This window comes from Diplotaxodon limnothrissa, linkage group LG12 (genome assembly GCF_057381915.1).
Source record: "Diplotaxodon limnothrissa isolate DT_005_m linkage group LG12, D_limnothrissa_male_GT1.1, whole genome shotgun sequence".
Taxonomy (NCBI): domain Eukaryota; kingdom Metazoa; phylum Chordata; class Actinopteri; order Cichliformes; family Cichlidae; genus Diplotaxodon; species Diplotaxodon limnothrissa.
The window spans coordinates 18,119,922-18,139,478 of record NC_140607.1 but is presented as its reverse complement, the minus strand read 5'-3'; the positions used below and the strand labels follow the sequence as shown (position 1 = coordinate 18,139,478).

Genomic DNA, 19,557 nt, shown 5'->3' with positions numbered 1-19,557 from the left:
AATTTCCCTTCATATAATTTACATCAAATTCTACCATTTTAGAATCCTGCTTTCCCCAAAGTTGGTTTAGGAAGCATTCTCCTCAGTAATCTCCTCAGGGGACGCCTACTCCTATTCAAAAAAAGGTTCCTTGTAAAATGTTGCACGTGACTTAACCATGTTCGAGTTGACATATCTGGCTGGCAATGACTCAGATTGCCTTTTACACAATAACATCTCCATAAATTATGGAGAAAAAGTTTTCTGTATGCCTGAAAGTGGAATTTTTTTCATAAGTTGACATTTTAAATAAGCAGTTTTATGTGTCTATAAACGTGTGCACATTTGTTTAGCAGTCCTTGGGTAAATTCCAGCTGATGGACTCCACTATCATGCAAAAACTGGCAACATCAACAACACACACAGACAAAAACATGAGTATTTTAGAATGGGATCCAGATTCCTATTGATACCAGCATAGCTGAGGCCTTACAGAGCACATGTTCTCACATTTCTAACCAGACAAAGGAGACATAATGTATGGTGATGAAGTTTCAGAAGAGGAACATAAGAAAAGCACAGACAAAATAAGGTGACAGAAAGAGTAGAAGAGAAGATGTGTGTGATTAGCTGGGAATGATCCAGTACTGGTGGCAAACAGCATGAATTACACATGTGTGTGTATTTGTGTGTGTGCTCCGATAACTCTGGAACTCTAGGGTTCAGAATATACTGCTTTGAAAATAATGGAGATTCATTTGTCAAGATGTGTATATATATATATATAGCATTCCATATGCTATATGGCTCTTGTGGCAACCAGGTAAGTTTGGATTTGCTTCCACTTGTTGTTTCCCAATGAGTGGAAATAGGAATTCTTTCCAACATTTGCTTTTTTTAATCAAACAAAAAACCCAGGATACCTGCGTATTAGTAAATACATAATTATATCTTATTTTTCATACAGTGAGTACTTCTAATCCCAATTCTGAGGGACAGAGAACAAGCATCATCAGTAAACTTAAACATACATTTAAGTTTAAATATATAACTTCATTTTATTTGGTTAGACTATTTTTGGTTGTAAAGGAGGGTAAAGGTAATATTAAAGTATTTACCTTACAATGCAAAAATGTCCTGAGGAAGAAAAAAAGGTGTACAGAGTGTGTGTGTGTGTGTATGGGTGTTTGTGCGTGACAGGTGGTGAGGGAGTGAACAGGTCAGTGACAAAACCAAGCTAGCACAGAGGCGGGGTATAGAGGGGTGGGTCCAAGCTCAGAATGGCCATCCGAGACCATTGGCTATAAAAGAGGAACTCAGTCCTCTCAGCTTCACAGGCACTCAGGAAATTCTACCAACTGTGTGTGTGTGTGTGTGTGTTTGTGTCATTTCTCACAGTCTCTTCAACCTGTGACAAGAAGACATGGGCTGGCAAAAGCATTATCTGGATAAACTGTCCCGCTTCTTCCAGATCCGCAACCTGCTGCTTCGTCAAGCCCTGGCAGAGTGTCTTGGCACTCTCATCCTTGTGGTAAGTGCATGTTTGTGTGTGGAAGCGTAAGAATGTGTGCACCTGTGTCTGTGCGTGTATGCATGGAATTCATGTATAATCTCAACACAACATTAAAACAGTATTCATCCTTTAAATAATGCTATCTATTATGAATAACCCCTGCTCACCTGTTATATACATATATATGTGTGTGTGTGTTTGTGTGTAGGATCCCAGAGGCGCAACCTCACCCTTTCTTCACATAAAAAGGAGTTATATATGTGCACATGAACATGGAAGTTAATACATGCAAAGTAATGATGATAATTCAGTATGAGGAACAGCACATTTGTTATTGTTGTTTTTGTTTTCAGTATCAGTATTAAAGACAGAGGCCGACAAAAGATGAAATAGAATTTTATCTTGCATTGTCTCAAACATAAAGGTTAAAATAGGCATCAAAACAATAACTGTGAGGTGGACAACTTTTGCTTGCTAACTGAAATATATAGATATACTGTAGAAATATAGACTCCAGAGTATACCATTAAAAGTTGTTTATTTTGAAATGACGCCAAGAATAAAATGGATTTTACAGTTAATAATTTAAATTCTAGCAGGCAGCGTATTCTTTTAATGACTAAACATGATTAATCTTGCAGCACAATGTGATCTGTAAACCTGATAATAACCTGATAATAAACTCACAGAAGCAGGCTACCCCTGATTAAAATATCCCGTGTATGTACATATATATGATCTACATTTGTTTTGAGCACTTTGGATTGATCTATGTTAAATCATTATGGGAAATTAGAAATATTTGACCTGTAATGGTGTAACTCTTGGTGTGACTACTGATAGTACACAAAGGTGTGGTGAAGTTATTCATCAGGACACGTTCAGTGGCAGAATAATAGGTGCCACATTTTTCTTATGCAATAATATCTTGCGTAAAAATTCCTCTTTCTTCTTAATTTTTGTTTGTGATTTTCAATGCCTCCAGATGAACTCATGCTCACTGGGTGTGTGCAGCCGTGCGTGTTTTAATATTGTCTGAAATTCATGGTAGATTTGCTCACAAATTGACCATTGCATATGGAAAAAATTAGTTCTAGTCAAAGGCATTTAAAATATGTCATGAACTGACTGAGTAACTTTTCTGTTAGTATAGCGTGCTTAAATGCCTCATCACTGAGTCTAAACTGGCTTTGACCTTGGAAGCCATTTAGCAGCAGCAGCATCAGCAGCTGTCAGGGGTTAAGACATTTGTTTTTTTTTTTTTTGCATTTTTTTGACACCTTCTTTGGCATGAAAAAGTGGGAATGAGATCTGTCGGCGCTAACCAGGTTTACACTATTTTAAAGGAAAATCTCAATATCAACGTATTTTAACGCTTGATGGAATGCAGTGTTTCATATTCACCTTACTGTGGCGCTGCGTTTTTGAATCCGGCGCTCATCGGGTCCTGGAGCCGTGAAGGCCTGTATAAGACGCTGACCGGAGATCGAATTCACGCTCCCGGATTTTCTTTTGCTGTGCACAGACTCTTTTCCAGCGCAGGCGTCACGACGTCAGGATCCGATGAAGACCGTCTGTGGAAAACTAGACGTTAAAAATAACAGTCAGTTCTCCGGCTACGAAGGACCAATTAAATGTCAGGGGTTAAGACATTTGTTCACAAGTAAGAGAAATAAGACACTGCAGACCGACTCAGAGAGTATTAAGACATGCGCATGGGTGTGTGCCTCTCAGCAAAATCACACACACTCAGTGCAGGCTGGTTGCTTTATTTATAAGGCAAAATGGGTTACATAGTACTTCCTCTTTTAACCGAAAGGGAAAAGGCCAGACATTACCTAAGCTTATCTGACCTCTGCACACAAACTAAGAATAAAAACATAGAAGTATATCACACTTATCTGACATCACACACACTGGGTTAAAGAATACATACTTGTATACTTGTCAAACATCTCAGACACTAAAGTAAGGAATGCATTATGTTCTCTTTAACAATAAGCTTGGTTATGTGAAAATATATGAACACTCGATTATAAGGCACACTTGATTATACTTGATTTCATAAAAATCCTCTCACAGCAGCAGATTGTGTCTTTGGTTGCCACTGGTGTGCTAAACCCATGTGAAGGTGGAATCCATTTTCCACTTCAAAAGCAGTCTGCTTTCATCTGGAGAGTAGCTGTTGGAATTCCTCTAAGGCTCTTCATCCTGATTTTAAAAAGATCCCACAGAGACCGGTTTCAGGCCTCTCACTCCCAGACAAATCCTAAGTGTCTGTTTCAGTTGGCTGACTGCTCTGCAGTTCTTTTATAAGCTCCCTGACTGTGCTAACATTTGGCACTATAGATGTATGAAATGCTGAATCGGCAACTTGAATGTTTGTTGCTAGGTTGCAGTTAAGCTACATTATGACAGAAACATATGAAGTAACTGTAATTTGTGAAAAGAGCACAGAATCACTGAATATGAGCACTTCTAGAAGTGCTTCTGCAAGCTGGAAGTAGCTCTCCCTGTGTCCAAATTTAGTATCAGATTTAAATGAGACCTTTCTGGTGGAATGCGATCTAAATCAGGAAATGGACACTCACAAGCTAATGGCTGATCATTTGTAATCCAGTGCCTATGACATTAAGAAGTATCAAAAAGACTTTGTTCACACTCCTAAAAATAAAACAGCTAAGCACAATTCTAGCATAAGACTCAGCTATATCCTATTTTTCCAGCAACGGCTGGTCTCATCGTAGGAGGAGAGTTTACACTGAGCACAGTGATAATGAGCACTCCTCAGGCGCCAGTCCCTCTAAAGGCGGTTCCCTCAGACTAACCTCAACATCATCTGATCTCAGTGAAAAGAATCCTCTTCATGGGGCTTAGAGCACAGAAGCCTAAGCATGGACGCTTACATACTACACTTACAAGCACATCCAAAGAACACTCATGGATATATGCACAAATATAATCACGAGGTACTCTGAACACACAGTTTGACATATCCTGTTTGGTGCTGTTCCATCCAGCCATCCATCCATCTTCTTCCACTTATCTGGGGCCAGGTCGCAAGGGGCACCAGCCTAAGCGGAGGGGCAAGACCTCCCTCTCCCCAGCCACCTCGTCCAGCTTATCCAGGGGAACATCAAGGCGTTCCCTGGCCATCTGAGGGATATAATCTCTCCAGTGCGTCCTTGGTCTGCCCCAGGGCCTCCTCCCGGTGGGACGTGCCCGGAACACCTCACCCTAGTGCTGTTGATAAAGAAAAATGTTCCCAAACCATCTTTATCCTCTTTCCAAGTGGATTAGGACTTGTTTTTCCCCCTTCTTGGATAAATCACTTGGGAATAATGACAGTTCCCCTCCGATCAAGGTCAACATACTGACCTTTCTGTACATGTAGTGTAGTCTTCTCCTGCCTGCCCTTGTTAAAACAATGGATTTCATTCAGAGCAGGTCTCATTCAGTGGGTTTTTGTTTTACAGGTCTCACAAATAATGATCACATTCTTTAATCTCACCTTGACTGACTAACAGGGCCTCTAATGTACAATACTTATATTGTGAGATGCTGAGTATGGTTGATGTCGTACACAAAACTTTGTAAAGTCTTGATATGCAGAATGCATTTCTCAGAGCAATTGGAAAGGTTTTCTTCATTTCAAACAAAAGTCAATGCAACAAACGGACAGAAAACATTTAGTCAAATTTAAATAGACCCATTTAAACAAAAACACACATTGAATTTTTCATTATATTAACTGTTCTACACGAGAAACAACCAAAAACTAATGTATTCATTTATTGGGACCCAATTGAACTTGATTTCTCTGCTCTCTCTCCAGATGTTTGGCTGCGGTTCTGTGGCCCAGTTGGTGTTGAGCGGTGGTTCCCATGGTATGTTCCTTACTGTCAACTTTGCCTTCGGCTTTGCTGCTACGTTAGGCATCTTGGTCTGTGGCCAAATATCAGGTAAGCAAACTGATTTATTGATGTTTATGTTATGTAACATGTATTTAGAGCTTTTTTTGTTTTACTTTAGGCAAGGCTGTGATTTTGTGTGATTATGGACTGCACACACTGACATAATGTCAACATCTGCATTTGCAGGCGGCCATCTCAACCCAGCAGTAACTTTTGCCTTGTGTCTGCTTGGAAGAGAGCGCTGGAGAAAGTTTCCCATGTACTTCCTCTTTCAGACAATTGGTGCTTTCTTTGGTGCTGCTATTATTTTTGGCATGTACTATGGTAAGTGAAGACTTCTAGTGATGAGTCAGAATTATCTTATTATATAATTATTAGATAAATATACAATATATATATACACTCAACAAAAATATAAACGCAACACCTTTGTTACTGCTCCCATTCCCCATGGGATGGACGTAGAGACCTAAAATTCATTCCAGATACACAATATAACCATCCCTCCCAAACAGTGGTCACAAATCAGTCCAAATGTGTGGTAGTGGGCACATCTGCCATATTGAGATAATCCATCCCACCTCACAGGTGTGCCACATCAGGATGCTGATCTGACATCATGAGTAGTGCACAGGTGTACCTCAGACTGCCCACAACAAAAGGCCACCCTGGAATGTGCAGTTTTGACTCACAGCAAAATGCCACAGATGCCACAAGCAATGAGGGAGCGTGCAATTGGCATGCTGACAGCAGGAATGTCAACCAGATCTGTCGCCCGTGCATTGAATGTTCATTTCTCAACCATAAGCCGTCTCCACAGGCGTTTCAGAGAATATGGCAGCACATCCAACCGGCCTCACAACCGCAGACCTCGTGTAACCACACCAGCCCAGGACCTCCACATCCAGCAGGTTCACCTCCAAGATCGTCTGAGACCAGCCACCCAGACAGCTGCTGGAACAATTGGTTTGCACAACCAAACAATTTCTGCACAAACTGTCAGAAACCGTCTCAGGGACGCTCAACTGCATGCCCGTCGTCCTCATCGGGGTCTTGACCTGACTCCAGCTCGTCGACGTAACAGACATGTGTGGGCTAATGCTCACATTCGATGGCGTCTGGCACGTTGGAGAGGTGTGCGCTTCACGGATGAATCATGGTTCACATTGTTCAGGGCAGATGGCAGCTGAGAATGTCCCAGTTCTTGCATGGCCAGCATACTCACCGGACATGTCACCCATTGAGCATGTTCGGGATGTGCTTGACCGGCGTATACGACAGCGTGTACCAGTTCCCACGAATATCCAACAACCTCGCACAGCCATTGAAGTGGAGTGGACCAACATTCCACAGGCCACAATTGACAATCTGATAGACTCCATGCGACCATGTGTTGCACTGCATGAGGCAAATGGTGGTCACACCAGATACTGACCGGTTCTGGGTCCCCAGACCCCCAATAGCGCAAAAAACTGCACATTCCAGGGTGGCCTTTTGTTGTGGGCAGTCTGAGGTACACCTGTGCACTACTCATGATGTCAGATCAGCATCCTGATGTGGCACACCTGTGAGGTGGGATGGATTATCTCAATATGGCAGATGTGCCCACTACCACACATTTGGACTGATTTGTGACCACTGTTTGGGAGGGATGGTTATATTGTGTATCTGGAATGAATTTTAGGTCTCTACGTCCATCCCATGGGGAATGGGAGCAGTAACAAAGGTGTTGCGTTTATATTTTTGTTGAGTGTATATAATTATCATATCTTATTATTTAAGCAGCAACAACAGCAATAATTAAAAAAAAAAAACATCTTATTATTTGGATCCCATTAGATGCCCTGTGGGACCATCCTGCAAGTTTTAATGTGACTGGACCTGACGCCACAGCTGGCATCTTTGCTACTTATCCTGGAAACCATCTCACCCTTGTCAACGGTTTCTTTGATCAGGTAGTCTTTTGAAATGCAAACTGGTTTTATACACAAATTTTAAGAACAGAATATAGATGGGATTCCCTCTTACATTTCATTTTTACCACACAGATTATTGGCACAGCAGCACTGATAGTTTGCATTCTGGCCATTGTGGATCCTCACAACAACCCTATCCCCCAAGGGCTGGAGGCCTTCACTGTGGGATTTGTGGTTCTGGTCATTGGATTGTCTATGGGCTTTAATTCTGGCTATGCAGTGAATCCTGCCAGAGACCTCGGACCACGTCTTTTCACCGCTATAGCTGGTTGGGGGAGTGAGGTTTTCACGTCAGTGGACAGATTTGAACTACTTTTCCTTCACATTGCCTTTACAGTGATCCCTACTAACACTTACTAACTCTTATTCTGTCTCTGTCCAGGGTTAGACAAGGCTGGTTCCTGGTCCCTGTTTTTGCTCCATTCCTCGGTACCTTCATTGGTGTAATGATATACCAGCTGATGGTTGGTTTCCACATGGAAGGGGAAGTACGTGACAGGAAAGAGAGCACAGAGCAGGAGACTGTCCGACTCACCAATGTGACTTCCAAAGACAACTCCAGAGAGGCTGTGAAAGAAAGAAATGAGTGTTAGTCCGTTAGAGAGATGTCACTTAAAAAAAACATGCACTAAATACATAGTATCCCACCCTCACTTACCTCCTGACACAGCTATTGTTCTCAAACAATTGTTTCTGTTGGGACTTCTCCCCAGATAGATGTCAGGTTACCTTCTGTACAGTTGCATGTTTATGTGTCATAGTTTAGAGACTGACTGTGTGAATTTAAATATGAATTCAGAAGCAAAGAATTACATTAATTCTTTTATGACATGAACTTTCAGATTTTAGTATCTACAACACCAGACTTAACAGTATTGTATGCTTTACACCAATTTAATTTTAGATAATCTTTTTATGGAGTTTTACATACTTTATATTCTGTATATACTTAGTTAGATTAAAATATTTTTAAAAATCCTGTTCTGTGCTTTTCTCAGCCCATTTCAGTGGGATATTAAAACAATCAAACATAAGCATGTTCAAACATTTGTCTATCTTGTCTATATAATGAAAGTAGTACATTTCACTTAATGTAGGCGCCACTCAGTGACATTATCATACCTGTGCAAACTGTTGCCTCTGTTATCTTGGGTAGAGAGATTGTAGCGAGGGTTATAGGGATATAATCTTTCTACCCTTTACAAAGACAATCTTGAAGTAACTAAATCTGCTTCTTTCTTATATCCACACGTGTTTCATTTTTGACCAAATTTTCTAAATAAATGTTATTTAAAGATATTAAATTCCATTTCCATGCTTGAAACTAGTGTGAAAAAAAGTCTTATTTCATAGAAACATATTGCCTACGTTCATCGGTGTCTATTGATGAGTGTGTTTTTTATATCCTTTTTGTCCTTTACTAGGTGCCAGACTGGACAGTGACTCTTTAAATTTTGTATGTAGGTTGAGGGGAAATGCTTTTGAATGATTGCAGTAAAGTTCTCCTTTTTGTTTTTGCATAACGTAAGTGTGGTTCATGTTACTCTCCTGATATTCCTTTTTCCTGTTTGTCAGAAGTGCTTCTCATTTCTGAACGTGACTGTACTCTGATTACATGAGATAAAAAGTACAAAACATTGTCATAAAAATAAGCTAAAGTGACACATAAAGGTTCACTTCTCAGACAGACTAGCTTGCGCCTATCCCCTTCTGACAAACTAAATATATATCTTACAATAATGAACAATTGTGGGAGCAATGTATAAAAGAGTAATTCAGTACTTTGCCCTTCATACTCACTGTTTTCACTATAGCTAGGGCTACCAACAACGCCACCTTTGGAATTTCACCCAAAGAAATAAGTACTAACACCAGTAAGGTACACAGGTTTGTTCCACTAATATGAGGCAGGAGATGTGATTTCACAATTAAAAGTTATACTTCGTTACTCAAAGAAAACTTTTTTTTAAAACTCTACACATTCAACCATAACGGGAATGGGGGTTGGTGTTCAGAACTGAGGATGGTCAACTTGACGGGGAGACGATTTCAACAAATAAAAAAGATAAATAGATCACCCCAGACACTTGTGAGCATGCACTCAACTGCGAAGAGAATCTGGCACCAACCACACACACAGCACATAATAAAAGTCAGCTGGGAAACCCTCCACCACCTTCAGCTCTCAGCCTGGAAGCAAAAGGGACGAAATCAGCAGGTTTATACACAAAAAAAGGATAAATTATACGTTAAACTTAATATTAACAAAATCCTTTCACAATTTACCTAACAACCGTTCCTTAACAAAAACTACAAAAGTTAAACAATACTTGATAAAATAAAAACAGTTCAAAATGAACCCCACCTCAGACACACAACCCATATACATTAAAATATTTAAGGCCCGGGTTAGGGAATCAAACTCAGTCGCTGCTCAACCAGCAGAATTTGTGCTTGTTTGTGCTTTTTCTGCCTTTAGGATTGTATTTTCTCTCTTCACTCACTAAGGTTAATTATGGAGTTCCACAGGGTTCAGTGCTAGGACCAGTTCTGTTTACATTATACATGCTTCCCTTAGGCAGCATCATTAGAAGGCATAGCATACATTTTCACTGCTATGCAGTTTACACTCAACTTTATCTTACGATGAAGACAGATAACACACACCAATTAGTTAAACTGCAGGAATGTCGTAAAGACATAAAGACCCAGATGAACTCTGATTTTCTGCTTCTTAATTCTGTGAGCAACATAGTGAGGAAATGGAAGACCACAGGGACGGTTCTAAGGCCTAAATCTTAGATAAGCAGAGGCAAATGATGATGAGAACAGTCATAGTCAACCCACACACCAGCTCCAAAGACCTGCAACATCATCTTCCTGCAGATGGTGTCACTGTGCATCGTTAAACTATTCAGCGCACTTTGCACAAGGAGATTCTGTACGGGAGAGTAATGCAGAAGAAGCCTTTTCTGCACACATGCCACAGAGTCGCTTGAGGTATGCTAAAGCACATTTGCACAAGCTTCATTTTGGAATAAGGTGCTGTGGACTGATGAAACTAGAGTTATTTGGGCATAACACGAGGCCATACACGTGGTGGAAACAGAACACAGCTTTCCAAGAGAAACACTTGCTGCCCACAGTAAAATGTGGTGGCGGTTCCATCATGCTGTGGGGCTGTGTGCCCAGTGCAGGTACTGGGAATCTTGTTAAAGTTGAGGGTCGCATGGATTCCAGTTGATATCAGCAGATTCTTGAGAACAATGTTCAAGAATCAGTGACAAAGTTGAAGTTGCGCCATGGCTGGATATTTCAACAAGACAATGACCCTAAACACTGCTCAAAATCTACTAAGGCATTCATGCAGAGGAACAAGTACAACATTCTGGAATGGCCGTCTCAGTCCCCAGACCTGAATATTATTGAAAATCTATGGTGTGACTTAAAGCAGGCTATCCATGAAACCATCAAACCTGTCAAATTATTATTATTATTATTATTATTATTATTATTATTATTATTATTATTATTATTATTATTATTATTATTATTTAAATGAAATTGCTGATCCAAACAACCGATGATTTATGAAGGAAAATCATGAAAATTATCAAGGGTGCTCATACTTTTGTAATAACACTGTACAACGTCTTAAATAATCATGCCCCATCTTATCTTAATGACCTTATAGTACCACATAACCCCATTAGAGCACTTTGCTCTTTAGTTAGGGCTGGATCAGGTGACCCTGAATCCTCCTTTAGTTATGCTGCAATAGGTGTAGGCTGCTGGGGGATGCCCGTGATGCATTGAATTTTCTTTTTCAGTCACCTTTCTCACTCACTATGTCTTAACAGACCTCTCTGCATTGAATCATACTTGTTATTAATCTCTGACTCCCTTCCACAGCATGTCTTTCTCCTGTTTTCCTTCTCTCACCCCAACGAGTCGTGGCAGATGGCCCGCCCCTTCCTGAGCCTGGTTCTGCCAGAGGTTTCTTCCTGTTAAAAGGGAGTTTTTCCTTCCTGAAAACAGCCTATATTTTCAAATGGATAGGTTTATACCTTTTTCTTTTTTCTGTCTTAATGACAGATGTTAACATCTGAATTTTATTGAGTCGGCCTGTTTTTTTTGGGGGGGGGGTTTCTGCATTAGCTGGCTTCACAGTTGGAAATAACTATTATGACAACAGCCGTTATCAGCTTTCTTATGTTGCTTTTTCCGTTTCAGACACTCTTTGCGCTCATAAGGTGCCTTTCATGCATCACATGACTCTTCTTCAACACAAACTAATCCCTAGGAGGGCGATCTACACCAGAGATTTTGATAAAATGTACACTACATGCCCCAATTTTTTCCAGTTATTTATTACAATTCAACTTGTTTAAGTCCAGTGAATAGCTTGAAATGGTACAAAGGGAAGTGGTGAACTGCCAGAGGTTTAAAAAAAAGTAACGTTAAAAGTGAAAAATTCTGTACATGTCCAAACTATACAAAAGACCTTTTACAGGGAACACAAAATGGGTTAACAATTTAAAGCTGTTCTGCAGCAATGGTTGATCGAACCTTGAAAGCTGGCGCTACTAATTCCTACAGGTGTTCCAACTTTTCTGGATTACTTACAACCCCCTCTTGTCTGCACAAAAGCAGTGTTGGAACAGACTGTGGTACCATACCCTTGTGAGCATCAGGTGAACAGTATTGTATTGCAGGAAAGAGGCAAGTAACAATGGAAGAGAGACACACCATCATAACACTTAAAAATGTAGGTCTTTCCTAAAGAGAAACTGCCAAATTCAAGGTGTCAGTACAATTTCCTTCACCATCAAAGGCACTCAGAAACTGGTCCAAACTCTGACAGGAAGCCACAACTGATAATACAAAGCCACAACTGAATCAGAGGACAAGTTTCTGAGAGTTAACAGCTTGCGTGATAGGTGGCTCACAGGGCAACACTTTCAAGCACAGTTTAATAGTGGTCATAGTAAACAAGTCTCAGGTTCAACTGTGAGGAGAAGACTTTAAGTTGCAGGTTTGACAGGACGAGTGTGATGGTTTGGGGCTGTTTTGCTGGATTCAGGGTCATTGTCTTGTACAGAGTCAGAGGCACCCTGAACCAAAATGGCTACTGCGGCATTCTGCATTGCCATGCAATACCCTCTGGTATGCACCTACTTGGTCAGAGGTTCATCCTAAAGCAAGATAATGACCCAAAGTCCAAGCTAAGCCAGAATTACCTCAGGAAAAGAGAACAAGATGGTAAGTTTGAAAAGATGGAGTGTCTAGCACAGTCTCCAGACTTAAACCCCATCGAGCTGGTTTAGGATGAAATGGACAGAAGAGTGAAAGCAAAGCAACCTACAAGTGCCACACGTTTATGGGAACTTCTGCAACACATGTCGGAAGAACTTTCTGAAGAATATTTGATTTCTATTGTAGAACGAAAGCCACGGGTGTGTTCAGCTGTTATTTCTGCCAAAGGTGGCTACTTTGATCTGTCAAAAGTTTAGAATACATTTTGGTCTATAAATTGATTCAGCAATTTCTTTTTTTTTTAAACTCCAATTGCTTATTTGTATCATGCTTTCATTAGAGACATTAATCTGCAGAATTTTCAATTAAAAAAAGACTGGAAAAATTGGGGTGTTCTAAAACCTTTGACTGGTAGTGTATATACAAAAGTCTATAACTGTGGCAAAAAGATGAGATTAATCCAGCAGAAAATCATTAATCTAGTGATCTAGGAAACACTGGTAAAATAAACATTGCAATTTTATTATCAGAACACTGAGTGCGCTCTCAATGCTGCTCTTTCTTCTTAAAATGATAGCTGGACATCATAGCTCTGAAACTTAAAAATGAAAACATTTAAACATTAAATGTTACCATCCCTTAGATTTGAAGAGGTGCTCGTGAGGTTTTCTAGTTGCCACAATTCTTAGCAGTGGATACAAATCAAGTATAAAAACTTTTATACATCTTCAGCGTCACCAAATGAATCCAAGCAAAAGATCACATTTATTTGTCCATGAAAAAAAAAAAACCTGCTTTTACTGGCCATAAAAATGCTGCTTGTTCTAGCAGGTCTTCTACCTTACAAGAAGTTTTGGAGTAATCATAGAGGTGAGACACATAAGCTTTTAGTATTACATCTACCGCCAGTGAAAGCTCGAGTTAAAGAAGGAACCCTTCTACCCAAAACAGAATGTTTTCATGCTAAAACAATATAATACTTTCAATATAACATTTCACATACCAAGTATATTCATTCATTATTACATGGTTTGGTACCGAATGTACCTATTGAATCCCCATTATATCCTTTAAGCCACACTATTTGCTCATGCTGGAGTTTTATCAAAGCATTTGCAGCTGGCTAGACTTACCAGCTAGACAACATTTTTTCACAGGAAAGATGAAATACAGATATCAGAGACATTGACAAATACACAGATGTTTTAACCTAATATCATAATGTCTGTCAGTATGGATTAAAGCAAAGAAGAAGTAAACAAAGTAAGAACACTATATGAATTCCCCGGGTAAGTTCAAAGAACTTGCACTCTATGTTTGAGCAATAAAAATGTTTTCACACATGAACAGACACTTATGGTCTGTTTTGCTATGCGTAGTATGGAACATGTTGGTACCATGTGCAGGCCATGTGTGATAAATGCTATATACCCTAAAGCTCCAGAGGTTATAGTACTTCAATACTTTGGCCAAGGCTAACCTGTGATTCAGTGATTTATTTCTCCACATGATCATCAACAACAGAATATTTAAAGGCTATGGAAAATGCAATAACCCAGATACCTAAAATGCAGCACAAAGCACATTTAAAACTCAGCAGTATTTCAGTGTGTAATCTTAAAATATTTGAAGCCTTGTGTTTTGCCTGTAAATCACAATTAGTATCAAAGTGAACAATGTGTGTGTGTGTGTGTAGTGTGTCTATGTATTTGGAATATCCAGTTTTAAATCTGCAAAAAATGTTGGGATGATGTGTAAAATGCAAATAGAAATAAAATGCAATGATTCACAAATATCATACAACCATGAATTAGTCACAATAAAACACAGAAAGCAAATTTATGTTTAAAATGTTTACATTTATATTAAATGAGACATTTTACTATTCAATTAGAAAATATTAGCTCCTTTGTAACTTAATGGGAACAGCCTGTCTCAGAAAGGTTGGGATGGGGGTAAGAAAAAAGACTCGATAAGTAAATGGTACTAAATAGAAATATCTGGAGAGAGATTTTGCAACTAACTAGGATAATTGGCAACAGGTTAGCAAGACTAGGTCATGAACATCTTAGGCGGAGGTTCAATAATGGCATCTAAAAAACATAATGTTCCACCATGGAAAAATTCTGACAAGTTTTAGTTCATTATCTACTGTAAATATATCAAAAGTTACCAAGAATATGAGAAATCTAAATCAATACATGATCCTCCGTCCCTCAGATTGTATTGCATCAAAAACAGGCATGGTGTTGTCACGATAATCACTACATGGGTTTAGGATCATTTGCAGAAATCACACAGTTTGCCAACCACAAATTCAGGTTAAAGGTCTGTCATTCAAAGAAGAAGCCACATGTGAACATTTCTTTATAGCTGTTTCTGTTCCTTCCTTCTAATCGTCTCCTATTTTCTAATCATAGACAGGTGTGAAATGAACTGGTGAACTGGTGTGGACAGTATGGAAACACTGTCCAACACAGCTGATTCAAATTACCAAATTACCTCCTCGACATGTTTTGGAGTTCTCCAGAGGCCTGGTAATGAACTAAGCATTTGATTCAGGTGTGTTGACCAGCCCTGGAGTTCCCCACCCCTGGTCTAATGGCTCATTAGTATTTATATAATCTGCTTTTTTTTTTAAATGTGCAGTGGTGTCATGAATTGTTGTGTCATCTTTTTTTTACTGTCTGATGTGATATAATCAATATGGGATGAAAAGCAAATGGTTTTATGTTCCACCAATCATCTATCGTTTATCCAAAGCCAGGTACCATAAATCCTGTATTGTGTTAAATATTGCAACCGTTTTGATGGTGCTCTGTTTTTTCAACCAGCACTAACAAATACAAATATGTTACATTGCAGAAGTTTGAAGAGCTCCATTGCTTCAAAACAACCAAGTAAAAAAATGAATTATATAATAAAACCTGTGAAAACTGGTAATCCTCCAGGTACTGAAAGTGCTGACTAACTCTCTCACACACCTCTTTTTCATGCATGTCACCACCAGCCACCACCTATAAAGACTTTGCACACAGTTTCGCACACAGGCGGTGATACATTTTCCATTGTTTTCTCTCAGTACTCGGGCAGACTGGATTTAAAATGACAATCACTCGGTGTCAACACTTTCACTAAAAGATGTTTGAAGGTGTGCACATGAGCCATGCTAAATTAAGGGTGTATCTATAGGTCAGTGTAGCCAGACAATGTTATTACAATCATTTCTACACTATGTCTGTAAATGACCTGAAATAAATTGTGAATCTGAAATCATTACTTCATCCTCTCACATGCTTTTATTTCAAGTCCACATATTTTGTTTTTGAATTATTTTTAATGCAAGAAATTTGTGGTTTTACTGTTGCCAGTGATTGATTACCTAGCGGCAATCCCTTTTTAGATAAATGCAATCATATTACAAAAACCTGGACAGATTTACCTGTGACCTGTTTTAGGGTGGGACTCAGATACGAAAAGAATTGTTTGAGTCTTTCTGGTGTAGCAATACATAGAAGTCATGCCAGCATAAACAAATTCTAAAAGTTATAATAGAGTTTTTTCTTTACTTATGATGAAATGATTTGTTAAAATATACTGTAGCAAAAAACAAAAACAAAAAACCCAACAACTGAGAAGACGGTTTCTATGCCACTACAATATCAATATTTAAAAGGAGTTGGCTTCACTTTTGGCATAGATTAGTGGCACTGTGGCTGTTATCTTTCAAAGATAAAAAATATCTTGGGTTTGTTGAAGTTGCTTCATAATACCTCCCTGGGTTGGGTTTAAGGCCAATCCAATACAAGCATGAAAAGCTGTAAGCTGTAGAAGCAAAATTGTTGACACATTTCACCAAAAGAGAAAAAAAAAGATATATATAACCTCCAATTTTTAATCTGGCATGTGGATGTGGTTTGGAACAGGGGATGGATTGCTGTATTTTGTTCAGTAAACTTTGTGCTCTGTCATTAGGATAAACACATCCACGGCAGGAGAGCTGCAAGACTTACTTTCTCTGATGGAAGAAAAAGGATATATTTGTACATTTAAAGCACATAGAAAACTTGTGAGTGCATTTTTGCAAAACAGAAGTTTTATATATTGTTCAGTTTCTTTGTTCTCTTGTCAAATTCTTTTCCCCTGACACTGTCTGGTCTACACACAGATCTATCAAAAAGGAGGGATCAACAACAGCCAGGTCTCTTTGCACAAACACTTTTACATAGCCTTTGGTTTTGTCTTGTAGAACGACTCCTCCTGCTGGGAAGTTTCTGTGCCACAAGAAAATACCATGTTTTCTGTAACTTTTATTGTCATTATAAACTTCAAGATTCAAGAAGTTTATTGTCGTATACACTGCAAAACACAAATGGTTACACTGAGCAACGGTATTCTTACTTTGCACCAAATGCACCATAAATTGGCTGCAATGTTTGCATGCAACAAGACAAACCCCCTCTATAGGTGGTTTTCAGTAATTAGCCATAATTGTACAATATTTTATGTCAGCCATAACCATGCAGTATTTTTGAATCAGTTCCAAAAGTTTGTGATGCTGTTTAAAATGTAAATAAGAGCAGCAATTTAGAAATTTTGGAATACAACTAAAAAAGACAAAGTTAAATGGTAAATTACACTAGTGAAATACCTATAAGCATTAGGTAAATGGATATCTATGTTAATGGAAGTAAGCAACACTAGCCACCACTGGGCAGGGACGTCTAATCGTCGTAAAGCTTAGAACCTAGAAAAAACCACATATTACTTTCCCAAGTATTTATCCAATTGAAGGCTTAAGCCACTGCCATCTAACAAGCATTCCCTCAAGTATTTATACAAGAAATCACGAGAATCTTTTTTTCTATTGTGAAAGCATCAAAAAATGTTAACGATTCTACTTTCTTGGGTTTTTTTTCTCATAACAATAAACTCCATTGAACATATCTCTATATAGATATAGTTATATACAGTGGGGCAAAAAAGTATTTAGTCAGCCACTGATTGTGCAAGTTCCCCCACCTAAAATGATGACAGAGGTCAGTAATTTGCACCAGAGGTACACTTCAACTGTGAGAGACAGAATGTGAAAAAAAAATCCATGAATCCACATGGTAGGATTTGTAAAGAATTTATTCGTAAATCAGGGTGGAAAATAAGTATTTGGTCAATAACAAAAATACAACTCAATACTTTGTAACATAACCTTTGTTGGCAATAACAGAGGTCAAACGTTTACTGTAGGTCTTTACCAGGTTTGCACACACAGTAGCTGGTATTTTGGCCCATTCCTCCATGCAGATCTTCTCGAGAGCAGTGATGTTTTGGGGCTGTCGCCGAGCAACACGGACTTTCAACTCCCGCCACAGATTTTCTATGGGGTTGAGGTCTGGAGACTGGCTAGGCCACTCCAGGACTTTCAAATGCTTCTTACGGAGCCACTCCTTTGTTGCCCGGGCGGTGTGTTTTGGATCATTGTCATGTTGGAAGACCCAGCCTCGTTTCATCTTCAAAGTTCTCACTGATGGAAGGAGGTTTTGGCTCAAAATCTCACGATACATGGCCCCATTCATTCTGTCCTTAACACGGATCAGTCGTCCTGTCCCCTTGGCAGAAAAACAGCCCCATAGCATGATGTTTCCACCCCCATGCTTCACAGTAGGTATGGTGTTCTTGGGATGCAACTCAGTATTCTTCTTCCTCCAAACACGACGAGTTGAGTCTATACCAAAAAGTTCTACTTTGGTTTCATCTGACCACATGACATTCTCCCAATCCTCTGCTGTATCATCCATGTGCTCTCTGGCAAACTTCAGACGGGCCTGGACATGCACTGGCTTCAGCAGCGGAACACGTCTGGCACTGCGGGATTTGATTCCCTGCCGTTGTAGTGTGTTACTGATGGTGACCTTTGTTACTTTGGTCCCAGCTCTCTGCAGGTCATTCACCAGGTCCCCCCGTGTGGTTCTGGGATCTTTGCTCACCGTTCTCATGATCATTTTGAGCCCACGGGATGAGATCTTGCGTGGAGCCCCAGATCGAGGGAGATTATCAGTGGTCTTGTATGTCTTCCATTTTCTGATGATTGCTCCCACAGTTGATTTTTTCACACCAAGCTGCTTGCCTATTGTAGATTCACTCTTCCCAGTCTGGTGCAGGTCTACAATACTTTTCCTGGTGTCCTTCGAAAGCTCTTTGGTCTTGGCCATGGCGGAGTTTGGAGTCGGACTGTTTGAGGCTGTGGACAGGTGTCTTTTATACAGATGATGAGTTCAAACAGGTGCCATTCATACAGGTAACTTCTTACAGAAGACATTACAGGTCTGTGAGAGCCAGAGATTTTCCTTGTTTGAGGTGACCAAATACTTATTTTCCACCCTGATTTACGAATAAATTCTTTACAAATCCTACCATGTGAATTCATGGATTTTTTTTTTCACATTCTGTCTCTCACAGTTGAAGTGTACCTCTGGTGCAAATTACTGACCTCTGTCATCATTTTAAGTGGGGGAACTTGCACAATCGGTGGCTGACTAAATACTTTTTTGCCCCACTGTACCTGTCTGCTCAAAAACTACACACACCCCATTCCAGTAGCTCATAGAACAACTTTTGGCAGCAACAATGTGAAGTATTTGTTTTCTGCATGACTTTCATTCTCTCACTCATTATGAAGGAATTTTGGCCCATTCGTTTTTGCAACATTGCTTCAGTTCAGTTCTGAGGTTTGCTGGTGTTCATTTGTGCAAAGTTCTCCTAAGGTCCCACCACAGCATTTCATTTGGAATGAGGTCTGGACTTTGTCTTAGCCACCATCATTTTCTGTTTTTTGTTTTTTGTTTTTAGACTTGCTGCTGTGCTTCTGATCATTATCCTGCTGCATGACCCAGTTTCAGCCAAGCTCACTCAACGACTGCAA

General features: G+C 39.5%; 1 protein-coding gene across 1 annotated transcript; it reads left to right on the top strand.

Moving 5' to 3' along the window:
• Positions 1–1,328: 1,328 nt before the first annotated feature.
• Positions 1,329–8,292, top strand: LOC146621121 (aquaporin-3-like). Its single transcript, XM_085367228.1, has 6 exons — positions 1,329–1,510; positions 5,328–5,454; positions 5,593–5,730; positions 7,246–7,361; positions 7,455–7,672; positions 7,765–8,292. The coding sequence occupies exons 1-6, from the start codon at positions 1,403–1,405 to the stop codon at positions 7,973–7,975; spliced, it is 918 nt and encodes a 305-aa protein (XP_085223354.1). The 5' UTR covers positions 1,329–1,402; the 3' UTR covers positions 7,976–8,292.
• Positions 8,293–19,557: the final 11,265 nt, after the last annotated feature.

Bases quoted from the DNA above. Each gene is read 5' to 3' on its own strand.
- LOC146621121 (XM_085367228.1), top strand. From the start codon at position 1,403: ATGGGCTGGCAAAAGCATTATCTGGATAAACTGTCCCGCTTCTTCCAG. The intron at 1,511-5,327 runs GTAAGTGCATGT...CTCTCTCTCCAG, and splicing joins TTGGCACTCTCATCCTTGTG to ATGTTTGGCTGCGGTTCTGT. The intron at 7,362-7,454 runs GTAGTCTTTTGA...TTTACCACACAG, and splicing joins TCAACGGTTTCTTTGATCAG to ATTATTGGCACAGCAGCACT.